General features: G+C 41.3%; 1 protein-coding gene across 1 annotated transcript in view; it reads left to right on the plus strand.

Moving 5' to 3' along the window:
• Nucleotides 1–17,963, plus strand: part of SNTG1 (syntrophin gamma 1) — a 734,999-nt gene that overhangs the window by 332,414 nt on the left and 384,622 nt on the right. The window contains exon 8 of the mRNA XM_030214286.1: nucleotides 17,280–17,382. Within this exon, the coding sequence (XP_030070146.1) occupies nucleotides 17,280–17,382 (103 nt within the window). The remainder of the gene's footprint in view (nucleotides 1–17,279; nucleotides 17,383–17,963) is intronic.

Consider the following 17,963-nt stretch of genomic DNA (forward strand, 5'->3'; position numbering starts at 1 on the left):
TAGTAATACATCTCTAAAGTAAATCAAAATGCATGCAGAAGCCTATTACATTCAAATCTGTAATCACAAGATCAAAGGTATGCCTCATATAAGGCTCACAATCCTCAGTAAAACATTTATTAATGCTGGTCAATTAATTGAAATGTTGTGTATCTGCTTTGCCTGTCACAGAAGCAAGAGGTTGAACAGTGTGAGAGATTACTATCCCTTAATGAGTACACTGAATCAAATCTGACAGGAACATTAACTAGGAATTTTGAAACAGCTCTTTTCCTTGATAACTCAGAAAACATTGAAGCATGCACATACCTTTTAACATCATACCTTCCTTCATGTGTATAATTGAACTTGAACAAGGACACCAAACGAAAAAAATACTTTGCTGCCTGTCGCCACATCCAATCTATCTTCCTTATAGTTCCCATTCAATACCTTCTGTGAGGGATATAACCAAAATTAATATAAAATAAAATGAAAAATGAATAAAACATCTAATAAAAGAAGAAAACTTACCATACATTTCTACTCTAGACAGTACCTACTGAAAGAATGCAGAATGGGAAGTATTTTTGTTTTAAAAAAATAAATGTCATGATGTTGACGTGGATCTGCCAGCAATGTCCACATATCGCTGTGTAGGAAGGAGGCATGTTAGGGGAATAGTATGGAAGGTACAGCAACATAGATGTCCATCAGCAATTACTGTATGTATAGCATATTAACTTGCAGATCAGGAGACTTTACCATTGGCATTTACACCTGCTATAAAACTAATTCAAATGCCGGCTCCACTTGTCTTTTTGGACTGTTTGCATTAGTGATGACTAGAGGAAAGCTGATAATGAGTTGTTGGCCTGCTTGTTGTCTCTGTCCACCCACGTTTTCTTTTCCTGACTTTTCATGTCTTGCACGGTGCAAACTCCCTATGTACATTTCTACCCTGCTGCCCCTGCCCACCCATCTATGCACCCTCTCAACCTCTATCTGTGAGTCTATCCTAATGCTTTATCTGTTTGTCTGTGCCCTGCTGATTGATACCCCGATCTCCATTTATTATTTGTGTGTCTATATTAGTACATGCTTTCCTGGGTCTGTGTCACAATATATATGTATGTATGTCAGTAGCGTAGCCACAGGTGAGCCTGAGTGGGCCGGGGCCTACCCACTTAGAGCTCAGGCCCACCTAAGTGTAGCACACGTTTAGCGGTAGCTAGTGGGGATCTCAAGCTCCGCCAGCTGAAGACTTCCCCCTTATGTTAACGAAAATGCTACTCGCCATGATACCGGCACCTGTGCATGCTCAATTTTCAGTGCATGCCTGCTGCAGACTGCCAAGGTGGAAAGAAGCATTTTCCTGCCAGCTGAGATATATATTTTGGTGGTGGTTGTGGGGGGGGGGGGGAGGGGAGAGAACACTTGGTGCCCACCCACTTCTTGCCTAGGCCCACCAAAAATCTGTTGTCTGGCTACGCCCCTGATGTATGTTGAAAGAGTGCTTATTGAATGAATGATTCAGGGTTCTAGTGTTGTGTATGGTTTCAGGTGGTGGTAGTGTGTGTAGTTCAGAGTGTTGGTGGTTGGAACATCTGGATGTTTGATGGGAACATCTGGGTGCTGGAATAAATAGGTGCTGGTGGTAGAAGTGAACAATCATGTCATACCTGAACTATTGGATTGTGCAGGCTCTACTGCATAAGGCATATAGGAAAGAGAGGAGTCACCAGGAGGCATCACTATCACAGGGCATATAGGTCCAGGACCCATTTCCTACATCTCATAGATGAGCAATGCCTCACTAGGTTCTGCTTGTATGCAGTAAAATCCTTACCAGTGAACTTATGCAAAACCCATATAAAAGCCTGCAGATAAAACATAGCACATAGATAAATAAGCAATAAAATACAATAAAGTATGGGGCCCTTTTAAAAAGCCACAGGAGGGCTAACACACGTGTAGCATGTGCCAAATTGGCACTACTGCTGAGATAACACGTGCACCCAGCGGTAATTCTGAGTTTGGCAATAATTGGCAATGCAGCCATGTTGGCACACACTGCTTGGTTACTGTACAGGTAGCACATGAGCCCTTACCGCTCAGTCAATGGGTGGCGGTAAGAGCTCAGGCCAAAAATAGGTGCGTACTAGCTTTAATTTTTGTGCACGCCCATTTCCCAGCCTATTAAAAAATTGCCTTTTTTCCTGTAAAGGGGTCCTGGGGGGGGGGGGGGGGGTCCGCTTCCTCCTCTTGGGTGGAGCCAGCAAGACTGCAGGGGTTCCAGGACAGAATGCTGCTGATACTGGGACTCAGGGCCAAAGTATTTTATTATCAAGGCAATTTCATACCAAAAATCATAATATATTCTTCAAAACAAAAGGTACCGGCCTCTTAATATAGTCTTCAAAAGGTACAGTCCTCATAACATAATCTTCAAAAGAAAAAAAGATACAGTCCAGGTCCCAAAATCCCTCAGCACATTTCCAATATAGCATTTCCAATATAGCACAACAGTTCAGAACAAATCTTCATGGACAGTCTTTGCACATCAAACCAATACCATAAATCACCTGCCTTTTCACAGCACAGAGGGAACCCTGTAAGGAGCAGGGTTGGCAGTTTCTCCCACCTCTCAGCACCACGCCCGGTATGGCCTCCTCCACTGCCTTCAAATGCTGGGTAGGGCAACCTTTGAATCCTCCCACTCCATGGTAGCTGGCTCCTCTCCCTTAGGCAGCTTTAGTGGCAGGCTACTTTCTTCCTCCACATACTCCATAGAATTTTTCTCTCCATTTGTCTCCCCTCTCTCCTGGTGACTGAGAGCCTCCAGGAAATCTGCTATCTCCTCACAGCTAGGGGGAATTATATACTGATGGCGAAGCCAGGGAAACTGAGCTTCATCCTTCCCTCTCCCTCTAGTGGGAAAGGGAGTAACAGGCTCACCCTGCCTCGAGCCATTGCGCCCCCTGCTGGGGATGGGAATCCATTCCATTTTTTTAGGACTACTCTCTTCTCTCATTCTTGCAAGGACTTCTGGGACCCGTAATTCTGGGCTCAACTGCTTCACTGGGGAATCTCTGGGGCTTACCTTGTCACATTCCCAGTTGCAGTAAAAAGTGTCCCAATACACCCACACTACCACAGCTTTGTAAATAGACCCCTATATAACTAATAAAGGTATAAAATCCACAGATAAAACTGAAATATATATATATATATATATATATATATATATATATATATATATATATATATATATATATATATACACAGGGTACTCACATCACGTGTAGAATTATACAACTACTGATAAGTCCATTTCTTGATTCAAACCTTTCGGTGCGACGGTCTGAAATCTGAATATAAGTCTCTGTTAAGTTCTTAGAAGAAGTTTGTCAATATCACTTGCTCTCCAGGCAACCTTAGGGCAAGTATGTACAAAGAATTTGAAGTCCACTGGTAGTTTTTCTTTTATCTTCCTTTTTATTGCACTCCTGTGCTCAATGATCCTGGTGTTGAAGTTGCACTTGGTTTTACCAATGTAGATGAAGTCACAAGGGAACATTGCTGGTCTTACAGGTAGAAAAATGTTGTAGAATAAACTTGTCCCCAGATGTCGGATGTATAAATTCCTTAATCTCCAATTTCACTGGACAGACTGAACAGCATCCACATTTGAAATGACCTGAAGGTAACTTCCTTGTAGTCTCCTTAGCACAAGGAAGTTTCTTAAACTTCTTTCTCTTTTATATGCAATCATAAGATTACTACTAGAGAGACGCTGAATGCACTAACGTGATATACTAGTGTTTCTTAAATATGCCTAATAAAGCATTTGACATATGATTAAAAGTCAAGGGACAATCATCTCTTTCTTCTTACCCTTTAAGAGTTATTTTCTATCTATATCTGAAGTACCCTGAAGACATCAATGAATACACATTGCTGTATACCCCTTTTCCTTGAACCTGTTACTGATCTCACTACATCTTTCACTATATGTAACCTGATCTGTACTCAGGCTTTTTACCCTAAGAAATTGACTATATGGCAAATTTCTTTTCAAAGACCTATTGTAACAGTTATGATAATCTAGGAGCTTAATAACATCAGTAGGTTTCTTATAGATATCTGTAGTGAATCTCCCACCATGATGTGAAATACAAATGTCCAGAATGATATAGTGCATGCATAATACTGTATCTGGAATCTAATGTTAGAACCAAGTTGATCTAACCAAGCAAAGAAATCTTCCAGAAGTGTGTGTTTGCCTTGCCAGATAACAAGAATGTCATCAAATTACCTTTTCCATAAAATAATGTTGGTACTATATTTTTTATTACATTTGTACCCTGTGCTTTCCCACTCCTAGCAGGCTCAATGTGGCTTACATATACAGGTACTTATTTGTACCTGGGGAAATGGAGGATTAAGTGACTTGCCCAGAGTCATAAGGAGCTGCCTGTGCCTGAAGTGGGAATTGAACTCTGTTCCCCAGGACCAGAGTCCACCACCCTAACCACTAGGCCACTCCATGGGTGTAATGTAAGAGATTTCTCTTCAATCTTACCCATGCATAGGTTTGCAACTGATGGTGCATTTGTTGCACCCATTGCAGTGCCCTTGACTTGCTGAAAATATTAACCCTGAAAAACAAACAAAAACAATTCTTTGTTAGTGCAATGCTAGCTATTTCAGCCATGAATTCCATAGGTACCCTTAAGAAAAACGTCCTCTGTGCAGTGGTATCTCAGATTATATTTATTGCCTCTGTTTGCGGAATATTCATGTAAAGAGACTCCACATCTAGTGTTGCTAAAATAATATCCCCTGTACAATCTATATTATTTAGGAGAGTGGAGGAGTGGCCTATTGGTTAGGGTGGTGGACTTTGGTCCTGGGGAACTGAGTTTAATTCCCACTTCAGGCACAGGCAGCTCCTTGTGTCTCTGGGCAAGTCACTCAACCCTCCATTGCCCCATGTAAGCCACATTGAGCCTGCCATGAGTGGGAAAGCACGGGGAACAAATGTAACAAAAAAATAAAATATTACTAATGTCAGTGGAGTCTCTGGTATAGGATGGTATGTTGAAAACGGATGGTCTTAGGAACTTGGTAAATACAGAAAGTGGTTCTAGTAAAACATCTGTTACTGAAATGATGGGCCTCCAGGTGGAGACATCAGAGATTTATGGATCTTGGGGAGGATATAGATTGTCGGTGTGACTAGATGTTTAACTTCCAGGAAATCAATTTCTTTACCTGTCAGAAATTGGCTATCCTTAGCAATATTCAAGAGAGAGTTAATTTCCATTTGAATAGAGGGGGTTGGATCATTTTTAAGCTTCTTATAAAAACTTACATCACTAAGCTGCCTTCTAATTTCTGAAACATACTTATCAGTGTCCACAACAACTACAGCTCCCCCCCTTATCTGCAGGCTTTATAATAGTCTCTTTATCTGCTTTGAGTGTATCAATAGCTGTTTTTTTCTTCCCTAGTGATATTGTAAAATACTTTCCTCTTTTTCTCTTCCAACTTGCTGATATTTTGCAATACTAATCTTTTGTATGTATGTATAAGTGGGTTGACAGTACCAAGGGGGAGCCATTTACTGTCATTTCTTACAATAGGCAAATCAGTGTTACTGGCAGTATTGTTTGAAAAATAATCAATGATTTTTAGCTTCCTCATGAACAACCCTAACATTAAAAGCATTGTAAGTGAATATTGGGACAAAAGAGAGACCCTTACTGAATACATTTTTCTCAACAGGTGTGAATGTCCTTTTATATTGTATACTCTATCTATACTAGATTTTACTTCTGATATGTTGTTGTTGGGTACTAATATGGTCTCCCTCTTCCTCTCTCTCTGTCTTGTGGATGATTAATCTCTTGTAGACTGTCAAAATTTGAATTCCTCCTCCAGATCTGACCTAGTTGAAAACCTAACACAAAATATTGTTTCTCGAGGGAGTTGCATAAAGATAGGCTTTTTAGTACAATTTCATTTTTATTGTATCTCCCACCAGCTAATGAGGAGACTATTCCCTCTCTTCCACTATGCACAGCCATCTGGGACTCATTCAACCAGGTCACAGAGGAAGCTGTTGAAAAATCCTGAAAGGTCTATGTCTTACAACCTGCCCTATTGACCTCTGCTCAGCAAAGATAATACAGCGAGTGATCATAGGCCTCATTGAAGAGGCCACTAAAATTGTTGACTCTTCTCTTGTTGAAGGGCAGCTGCCAACAACACTAAAAAGAGCTGTGGTGCATCTCCTTAATGATAAAGAGCTCCCTTGACCAGGAGAAGTTGAAAAATGCCGGGTAGTCTCTAACATTCTTTTCCTGGCAAACCTTATATAACAGGAAAACAAACACAGCGGGGGTGACACAAGAGATGATGCAGGGAAAAAAAACGTCCAATGGACTGCAAGAGTTCACATCAGAAGCTTTATTCACATTAAAATGGACTTGACACGAATCATGTTTCGGCCACAAGGCCTGCCTTAGGAGTCCCTGTGAGCTGTGAGATTAAGTCTACATAACTCTCTATTGATGTGTCAATAAAACCTACAGAGGTCTATGCACAGTAACGCTGTCAAATCTGAAAGCCATAGAATCCATTCAGAAGTTAAACCAGTTGCATATGGACAGTGTGGTAAAAGTGTTATTGAGGACAGCCTCATAGTCCACCAGAGAATCCATGTTGCAGTGAAACAATATACATGCCCTGAGTGTGGTAAAGGCTTTAGGCAGAAAGCAGACCTCACAATCAGAAGCATAGCGAGGCCAGCTGACACCCGGGGCGGTTCGCCACTGCGCCCCCCCCGGAGCGCATTCTTACCAAGGGGGGCGGGCGGGAGGACCGCTCAGTCGCTGGGAGGTGCGTCGGCTCCGTTGGTTCCCCTTCTCTCTCTGACCCGGGACAGGAAGTAACCTGTTCTGGGCAGAGAGAGCAGTGAACAAGTGGAGACGACACCCCCCCAGCGGCGTGCACCCAGGGCGGACCACCCACCGCCCCACCCTTCCTACGCCACTGCTCACAATACACAAGAAAATCCACAATCGAGTGAAACAATTTACATGTTCTGAGTGTGGTAAAAGCTTTGGTTAGAAAGAAAGCCTCACATGGCATCAGAGAATCCACACAGGGATGAAACCATTTATTTGCACTGAGGAAGTAAAAGCTTCAGTTGCATTGGGACAGGTAATTAGGGAATGTACACTCTTGTATTGAAGTATGAAAAAATAGCAATCTGATATTTATATATATATAATGAGGCCTCCTTTTCATCTATAGACCTGAATTCAAAGCCCAAATCTACTGATAAACAATAGACACGAAGCTCAATGTTATAAAAAATAGAATGCTTGGCATCAGGTAGAATAATGGAAAAATGATATTTCAGGAAAGCAATAGGGCACCTTAGGGGCCACTGCAGAGGATTTTGTAAAATACTCCCAGGTACACATCTCACCATTGCTTCCTTACCTTTTCTGCTAAGCCCCCAAAAGTCCACCCAAAACCTACCACCCCCAACTGTACACCACTACCATAGCCCTTATGGGTGAAGGGGGCACCTATATGTGGGTACAATGTGTTTCTGGTGGGTTTTGGAGGGTTCATAGTTTCCTCCACAAGTGTAACAGGTAGGGGGAAGAGTAGGAGCCTGGGTCCACCTGTCTGCAGTGCACTGCACCCATCACTAGACTACTCTAGGGACCTGCATGCTATTCTGATGGACCAGAGTATAGTATTTGAGGGTGGCATAGAGGCTGGCAAGTAATGTTTTTCATCACATTTTTTGGGAGGGTGGGAGGGGGTTAGTGATCATTGGGGGAATAAGAGGAGGTAATTCCTGATTCCCTCCAGTGGTCATCTGGTTATTTAGGGCATCTTTTTTGTGCCTTATCCATTATAAAAACAGGTCTAGCTCAAAACGTCTAAGTTTTAGTCCTGGATGGTTTTGTTTTGTTCCATTATGGCTGAAAAACATCTAAGTCTTAGGAACACCAAAGTTCCACCCTGAACACGCCCCTGACACTCCCCCTTGAGATTTGGACACACTTCTGAAGGACTTCAGAGAAAAACGTCTAAAAATAGGTTTCAAAAATGTTGATTTGGACATTTTTGTGAGTAAAACGTCCAAATGCAGACTTATGCCACTTTTTAGACGTTATTCTCTTTTGAAAATTAGCCCATTAAAGTCATTCAAAGTTGTTAAATCACAAGAGGATTGTGCAAAATTGCATGAGAACTGGGATACTGGACATCTAAATTGCAGATGACATTTAGTGTGAGGATGTGCAGTGGGAAAGAGGAACCCGAACTATAGCTAAGTGATGCAAGGTTTCATTTTAGGAGTCACCGACCAGGAATACATTCTAGGTGTCATCGCTGATGATACATTGAAACCTTATGCTCAGTGTGCAGCGGTGGTGAAGAATGCAAATAGAATGTTAGGTATTATTAGGAATGGAAAACAAAAATGAGGATGTTTTATAATGCCTTTATGTCGCTCCATGGTGTGACCACACCTTTAATACTGTGTGCAATTCTGGTCACTACATCTCAAAAAAATATAATGGAATTAGAAAAAGTACAGAGAAGGGCAATAAAAATGATAAAGGGGATGGGATAACTTCCCTGTGAAGCAGCTAGGGCTCTTCAGCTTGGAGAAAAGACAGCTGAGAGGAGATATGATAGAGGTATATAAAATAATGAATGGGGTGGAACAGATAGCTGTGAATCGCTTGATTACTGTTTCTAAAAATACTAGGACTAGGGGGCATGCAATGGAGCTACTAAGTAGTAAATTTAAAACAAATGGCAGAAAATATTTCTTCACTTAATATGTAATTAAACTCTGGAATTTGTTGCCAGAGAATGTGGTAAAAGCAGTTAGCTTAGCAGAGTTTAAAAAAGGTTTGGCTAACTTCCTAAATGAAAAAATCCATAAGCCATTATTAAAACGAACTTGGGAAAATCCACTACTTATTTCTAGGATAAGCAGCATAAAATGTATTGCACTGTTTTGGGATCTTCCCAGGTACTTGTAACCTGGATTGGGCACTGTTGGAAACATGATGCTGGGATTGATGTCCCAGTATGGCAATGCTTATGTTCTTATTGTTTATGTTTATATTTGGTCATTTTTACTATTGTTATGTTGTTAACAAAATTATAAGTTTTATGTTAAGCTGCACCTGCTGTACAGTCCTTGGGTGAATCCTTTCATAAAGGTGGTAAATAAATGCCAATAAATAAATAACATAGCAGCCTTAAATTTACCCATTTGCTTCTAAATTTTAATATTTCATTTATGAGGCTCTCACTTTTCAGCATTTTCCTTAAATCTGACTCAAAGTAGGCTGAAACATTTGCATAATGTAGTGTTCATGAAAGATTGGACTAATCTCCCTTCCTGGCAATAGGCTCAAATTAAATAATAATTTGCTAGCTTGTTGACAACAAAGTTGCTAACATAAGGCAAAAGGAAACTTGTTGTGGATGCACATTTACTAAGACATACTGATGTGATAACTTGCAAAAAATATTTATGTTGAATTTTGTCCTAATTTTAGGCAAAACGTTCCCAACAGGTTTCATGTCAAACCTTTTTCATTCCAATCTTACTGAAAAAAATCATGTTTTTAAATAACAGAATCATTTCTTTCTGTTTTGTGACCAGAAAGATCTGTGGCCCAAAATCAGTCCAAAATAACAAAAGGGTCCTTTACTCAGCAGCAGTGAGGATTAACTTGCCTTTACACACGTCTTTCTGGTACACTACCAGGCTCATTTTCGAAAGAGGACGTCCATCTTTCAACATAAATCGGAAGATGGACATCCTTCTCACAGAGATGTCCAAATCGGTATAATCAAAACCCGAGTTTGGACGTCTCCAACTGCAGTCCATCGCAAGGACGTCCAAATCTCAAGGTGGCATGTCGGAGGCATAGCAAAGGCGGGACTTGGGCATGCCTAACACTTGGGTGTCTTTGACCCATAATCAATAAAAGCAAGGACGTCCCTGATGAACACTTGGATGTTTCCACCCGGATGTGTTTTTTTTACGAATAAGGCACAAAAAGGTGCCTGAAATGACCAGATGACCACCGGAGAGGATCAAGGATGACCTCCCGTTACTCCCATGGTGGTCACTAACCCCCTCCCACCCTCAAAAAACATCTTCCAAAATATGTTCCGCCAGCCTCAGATGTCATACTCAAGTCCATGACAGCACATGCAGGTCCCAGGAGCAGTTTTAATGGGTACTGCAGTACACTTCAGACAGGCGGACCCAGGTCTATACCTGTTACATTTGTGGAGGAAACAGCGAGCTCTCCAAACCCCACCACAAACCCACTGTACCCATATATAGGTGCCCCCCTTTATTCGTAAGGGCTATGGTAGTGGTGTACAGTTGTGGGTAGTGGGTTTTGGGGGGCTCAGCACACAAGGTAAGGGAGCTATGTTCCTGGGAGCATTTTATGAAGTCCACTGCAGTGCCCCCTAGGGTGCCCGGTTGGTGTCCTGGAATGTGATAGGGACCAATGCACTACAAATGCTGGCTCTTCCATTTGCCATGTGAAAGCCATTGAACGTTTTTGACAAGGACGTCTTTGGTTTCGAAAATCGCCAAAAGTCAGAAACCTCCAAATCCAAGGACGTCCAAATCTAGGGACGTCCAAATTTAAGGATTTGGACGTCTCTGATGGTATTTTCAAAATGAAAAATGAATGCCCATCTTTTTTCGAAAATACGGTTTTCCCTGCCCCTGGATTTTGACGTTTTGCAAAGACGTCCAAATCGCAACTTGGGCATTTCTTTCAAAAATGCTCCTCCACGGCATTTTCCCACAGCTCTAAAAAAGCTTTTTTTTTCTATTATTTTTATTAGATGCTGTATGCTAATGTTACCATTAGTGCACAGCCATTTAAAAAAGTTACTGGAGGAGCATTTACTGGCAACTATTTAGAACGTGGTAACCCGGTAGCACAAAATAATATAGTTGTGATAACTAGTTAGTGCAGGAATGCCTCCTCTCTGCTCCTTACATGCCCCCTCCAAAAATAATTTACACATGTACATGCCAAAACAAATGCAAAATGCTTTAGTGCATACTGTGATAGGCAATTTTTTGCGACCCCAAAATTATCTATTCGTACAGTATGTTCTAATATTCTACCAAGTACAGTATTGCTTGAAATAAACATTTAAAATTGTCTGCCCTAGTTTATCATTTTCAGGTGAATCAGTAATTTTAATTAAACTTTGCAGAGGCACAACAAAATGTATTCATGGCACAATATATCAGCAAAGTTGGCAAAACAGTGGAACAATAATGGCCTTTTTATAGATACATTGACTTGAATATTTCATTCACAGTAGACAGAACAGTCTTTGCATCACTGTATCATCTTCCAAGAGTACTTTCTGTAAGAGCAGGAAGGGTTCCAATAATGTACCATTCAAGAACTCAACGTATATCTTTTCAACTTGGCCTGTTCGAGAAATTCAGCACCCTGTGGATGCATGAAACCGATTAAGGCATCATATTCTTACATGGAAATTTCATTTGCTAGCTACCAGGGTTAATCATATATGCAAACAATATACTGGCCAGGATGAAGATCTGTTAACTGTATTTCTAGAATATATGCCTCAGCTGTTTGGTGAAAAATGTTGGCCACAAATGATGTGGCAACACTTCAAACCCTTCCAACGCTGTGTTTTCATTAAGTGACCTGAATTGATGATTTTTTTTTTTTCTGGTGCAACTACTGTTTTCATTCCACTGAATCTTTCTTCCTGAGATGGTCTTTGTTTTTCAATACCACTTGTGAGACAAAGAAATATTTGATTTCACCTACATTATGATTACAAAAGTTGAAGTTTGGTGTTGTGTAGATTTGAAAATAGGAATGTGCAGTCAACCATTTTTATAGTTCTGGTAATTCCATTACATAGTGATTTTCCATGGCTGGTGCCAAAGAAATTCTATTCTGCAGTGAGACCAAAATCCTTGTGGTGGCACAAGTTTATTTAAGGGCCCTTTTACTAAGCTGCGGTAAAAAGTGGCCTGCGATAATTTGGATGTGTGAAATTGGCGCATGCTGGGCCATTTTGTACCGCGGCTGGGAAAAAAGGCTTTTTTTATTGGGGTAGTAAATGGCTATGAGCTAAAACGAAAAGTAGTGAACGGCTATTTACTGCTTGAGCTGTTACTGCCACCCATTGACCCAGTGGTAAGGACTCACACGCTACTCGCACAGTAATCGTGCAGAGCGTGCTAATGTGGCCACACTAGTGATTACTGCTGCAAATGCCCCTGTGGTAGAAAATACACAAATATTTTCTACTGCGGGGAAACAGCGTACGCCAACTTTGAAATTACTGCTGGGTGCCTGTGCTACCTTGGCGGTAGAGTTGATTTGGCTCGTGCTAGCCCTACCACAGCATAATAAGAGGTTCCCTTAAGGGGTCTTTTACTAAAGCTTAGCTCGAGATTTCTGCAGCAGGGTCCATTTTATTCCTATGGGCCCTGCTGCAGATAACTCAAGCTAAACTTTAATAAAAGACTCCCTTAGTTCTTAACATTGTTGTACTGTGCAGCAGAGCCATCAACCAAAACATGTGCATTCCCATTGGGAAAAGGCTATGATATGAAAGCAATGGAACAATACTGATTTGCACTATGGCATATACTCTGTGGCACTGTTAAACATTTACTCTGATAAGTTATAAAGAAACAGGTAAAACAATTTAGGCATTATATTTAGCGTATGTCATACCAGAACTCTTTGTTTTAAGACTGAACACCTTCAGTGACCAGCACTATCAAACAGCTCACTTAATTCACTTCAACACAAGGCACTATAACTAGTATCCAACTCCGTATGGGCTGTTATTATTATTCAACTGAGTCAATTCATCCACATGCTTGAACAAGAATGACAAATGTGACATCCCATCCATTCTTTTGTCTGGCAATAATTATATTGTACTTTGCAAAATGTTGTATGCAAACAGTAGACATCATGGATTTCAATGCTTCTTTTCGGGATATGAAGCACCTTGGTCCCAAAGTGAAAAAAAAAAAAAATTCTAGCAGTAAAAATTTTCCTCTTTTCAATACCACCAAAAAGAAAAAAATTCTGGTTTGACACATATTGAGATATTTTCATCTGAAAATAGGACAAAATTTTACTCAAAACTTTATTGCCCATTTTCAACCAAGTATATCTCAATAAATAAACATGCAAGAAATATGGATGCCTGGGACCCCACTAACACCAATGCTGATCCCTGGGTAAGTTTGTAGGTTCTGAGAAAAGTCAGGGGTTGGGGGAAGATAGGGTTTTGCCAGGGGTGAGGTTGTACAGTGTAAGGGGCAGGGCTTGGAGAAAAGGGAAATCTGTTTGTGCTGGATCCCCATTTGATTGGGACTCAGCCTTGTCAATGGGAGGAGAGGGTTAGGATGATGTCAGGGGGGAGGGATCTTGTCAGGGGGGTTGGATTGGTGTCAATGGACATACTGTTGGGGAAGGGGTGGGGTGATTAATTGGGGATCACGTTGGTATAGGGAGGAGGATCCGTTGGTGTCAGGAGGAGGATTAAGGGGCCTTTTTACAAATGCATGGTAGGCTTTATGCTCATGTAGCATGTGCCAAAACAAGACTACCGCCAGGCTATTATGCACCCCTGGTGCAGGCCTCCATTACTGTGTACTGCACTGATAACACCACACTGTTTCCTTAACTCAGCTTAGTAAAAGGGCCCCTAAATTAAGATGTATTTTCTGCAGAAAACTTAGGCTTCCAAGTTTTCTGAAAATATGGAACAAATTTAGGAGCATAAACTTGGAGCATAAGTTCGGGAGTTCAGCTTTTCTTGGAGCTCTTTTACTAAGCAGTTCTAAAAAGTGGCCAGTGCTATCCCCAGTATGGGTCTTTCCTTGTACTGAGACCAATTTTAGTGTGGTGGTAAAATAGCCCCATTTTCCATTTTTTTCTATTAATGGCAAAATCACTAATTTCCCCTTTAGTGCATGGCCATTAGCATGTGAGCCCTTACTGCCACCTATTTTGTAGGTAGTAAAGGCTCACGTGTTAACTACATGCTAATCGGTTAGCGCATGTGATTTAGCTGTGCTAATCAATTTGGGCAGAACACACCTACTCTATGCCCCCATACATGCCCCCAGCACTAAAAAATAAATTCTATTTTTTAGTGCATTGGAAGCGTGCACCGATCCCAAAACTACCAATGGATGCCTGAGCGCACCCCACTGTTGTGTTTTTAACCTGTGGTAAGCACGCATTAGTGCTTACTGCAGCTTAGTAAAAGGACCCTTATATCTGTTGCCAACCTAACAGAGCTACCAGTAATGATCTTAATTGCTTACAAAAATATTCCTTCTCTTAAAGTGATGAGGAAGAGTGCATTGCAGGAAAGGACTTTTTCATCAGCTGTCCAAGATGTTAGACTATTCTCTCTGTTGAGTTTTCATTTAAAAAAAAAAACAAAGTCTTATCTTTTTCCTTCTGGCTAGGATCAGGGAAATGGATTCAGTACTATGTATGCAAGTATTTTGTTTTCCTAGAATACTGTAGGCACTCTTACCTTTCTATTTATTTTGTCTTTATATGCGTATTTCTGTTCTATTCTTTGTATTTTATGTGTTTTATTATTTTTTTAACAACTGTAAATAGCTGTCAATATTTTATTCATGAATAAGGTAGATACATCATTTAAAAAAAACAAGCAAATCTATATAGTGCATGTTTACTAAAGGTGCATTAAGCAGTTAGCATGGGTTCTAGCATGTGATAACCATTAGCTGTAGTCTATGCTAATGTCTAGTGTGCATTAAAATAGTCAGTGCAGTATAAGTCCCATGCTGCTTTGCATGGGATGGAGCAGAGACTGGGTGAGGTGTGGTCTACACACAGTGGGTAATGTGTACTATATGGCAAATGTGCACTTAAGACGGATTCACCTAAAGCCTCTTCAGTAGATGGAGATAGGTGAATCTGCCCTGATAATGCATGAGAGTAAGGCAATCTAGGGAATTAGTCTGTGCAGAAGTCGCAGGAGAAGTGCTAATCATGCCCCCAACAGTTACCACAGAGCCCTTGTACTTCAATCCCCAGATTCTATATATGGCGCCCACATTTGCTTGTTTAAATGTGGGCGTTCTGCTGAGATGTATATGCAAATTAATTGGTTAAAGAGTTCTTAACCATCAAATGAGTGCTAGCCACCAATTATTGATGCAGATTGGCACGCACTAAAATCTGCACATGCATCTGGCTGCATGCTATTCTATAAGGCAGGGTGCCTGATTCCCATATCGCGTATCCCAAAAGGGGGTGTGGCCATGTGAGGGCTTGGGAGTTCCAAAACATTACGTGCACTGTCACAGAATACTGCTTCAATACACCTAACTTGGGTTTCACCATTTACACCAGATTCATCAGGCATAAGTCAGGCGCCTAAACTTAGGCATGGGAATCAGCGCTGCGCACTTAGTGCAATTTTTTTCAAATCCCATTATTGAGCACTATTTATAGAATTCCCCCCAAAATGCATTACTTTTTGCTGTTAACCCATGTTAAGTGTAAAATATAACACTTTTTACTGAACCTGCCCCCATGCTGTTAAAACACTGGTAGATGGGAAGAGGCATTTTTAATATGACATCTAAATCTGATTTAGGACATTTTGCTGAAAGCATCCAAAAATCAAGTGGTGAACCTGAAAAAGGTCTATCTTTTTGTTTCAAAAATAGCCATTTTCTGGATGTTTTTAGACATTTTGTGTTCAGTGTGTTTTTATTTTGTGACCGTTTTCGGGGAAAAAATGTGTAAGGGAAAAATGCACCAAAACAAGCCAATGGGATGTATGGGGCACCAGCATTCTTAGTAGACTGTCCACATACACACATCCCAGCAGAGCAGTGGGACACCCTAGGGGGCAGTGCAGTGAACTTCACATAAAAGGTTTCAGCAGGGGCAGCCCAAGTCAAGATGCCACCTGAGGCGGAGCTAATATGCCCCCCGGGCTGAGATGCTGCCCTCCTTCTTTCCTCCACCCCGTTTGCGGCATTTACATGATTGTTTTGTCACATTCCAAAAGCCGGCAGCGGCAGCGATTCCCATATGCTGTCCTGCCACCGGCACCCACCTCTTCCCTGTACTGCAGCCACCTCTGATGAAATAGGAAGTTACATCAGAGAGACAGCCGCAGTGAAAGAAAGAGGAGGGTGCCTGCGGCAGGGCATCATATGGGAATCGCTGCCACCGCTGGCTTTTGGAACATGATAAAACAGGTAAACACCACGAGCAAGGTGGAAGAAGGAAGGGGGAGATGCCGCTCGCTGAAAAGTGCCACGGGCTTAATTGATGGGCCACCACTGGGTCTCAGGTATACATCATTTTTACCCCCTTATATTGTATGATGAGCCCTCCAAAAACCTACTGTGCCCAAATGTACACCACTGCAATAGCCCTTATGCCTTCTGGGTTTTCTTTTGTTTTGGATGGCTCACACTTTTCACCACAAGTGCACCAGTTAGAGTGGGATATGGGCCTGAGTCCCCTTCTGTACAGTGCACTGCACCGACCACTAGGCTACCGCAGGGACGTGCTTGCAGCTCTAATAGGACTGTCCATTACATCTGAAGCTGTCATAAAGGCTGTACTGTTTCTTTCACCTTGAGGGGATTTTAGGAGGGGGGGAGGGTCATATCTTAATCCCTACAGTGGTCAACTGGTCATTTAAGGCACCTTTTTATGACTTATTCATGAATGAAACAGATCCAGACTAAAGCATCCAGCTTTTAGCCCTGAACATTTTTGCTTTGTTCCATTATGGCAGAAAAATGTCCAAGTTGTAGGAACTACCAAATCGTACCCCAACCCGCTTCCGACATGCCCCTTTGTAATTTAGATGAACTGCAAAGAAAAACATCTTAAAATGGGTTTTGAACATAGCTATTTGGACATTCTTGCAAGAAAAACATCCATTTGCCACTTTGTACCAATTTTGGGACATTTTTCTCTTTCGAAAATGAGCCCCTCAATATGCTACTGTATGAATCACAAAACAAACAAAGAAACCAAAAAAAGAGCTTAAGAAAACTCAGATATTCTAAAGAAAAGAACTTTACATTTTGTATCTAAGTGATCTGTTTACAATTTCCACATGCATTGCTTAAATATGTTACAGCTTTTATTTTCTCATTTGTGCCATCTCTGCATGTTTTTCAGGTTCAGGTTCTACGAAACGCCGGTGAGGAAGTGACGCTAACAGTGTCGTTTTTGAAAAGAGCCCCTGCTTTCCTTAAGCTGCCTCTAAATGAAGATTGTGCATGTAAGTGCTTCCTATTCATTGAGGGCAGGGGAAGAAAATTTTAAAACTGGGCACCTCAATTTAGATGAACGAGTGGAGAAAGTCTATTCTATAATGGCATCTAGGCAGTAGCACCCAGATTCTGCTATTGAATACTGGAATAACCTGGAATCGGTGCACCTTACATTTACACACCTACAGTTATACCAGTCGTGGATTTCATATAACTGTAAAACAAACAAAAAAAAGTCCACACTCCGCACTCAGCAAGCAAGCAAAGGAAAAACAGCAGAGCTGACGAGAATGGCTGGAGATCTTCTATTGACAATTCTTCAAATGGACTTGCCATGGACCATGTTCCGGTGCAAGGTCTGCATCGGGAGTCTGTTACTTTCACATAAAAAAAACTGTCTGGAGTCAGACAAGATCATTAATAGTTGAATCATCGACCTATCCAGACTTGACAATCAATATATGTAGTCAGGAGCTGTGTGCTGCTAAAAATAATCAATGTGTCTTGAAAACATTTGCCTTTGAGGCCACCGGGAGCAGCAGCAGCAGTAATTCATACAAGCCACTTGTATCCAGTCCCTTCTCTCCTG

Source organism: Microcaecilia unicolor, chromosome 1, assembly GCF_901765095.1.
Source record: "Microcaecilia unicolor chromosome 1, aMicUni1.1, whole genome shotgun sequence".
NCBI classification, from domain to species: Eukaryota; Metazoa; Chordata; class Amphibia; order Gymnophiona; family Siphonopidae; genus Microcaecilia; species Microcaecilia unicolor.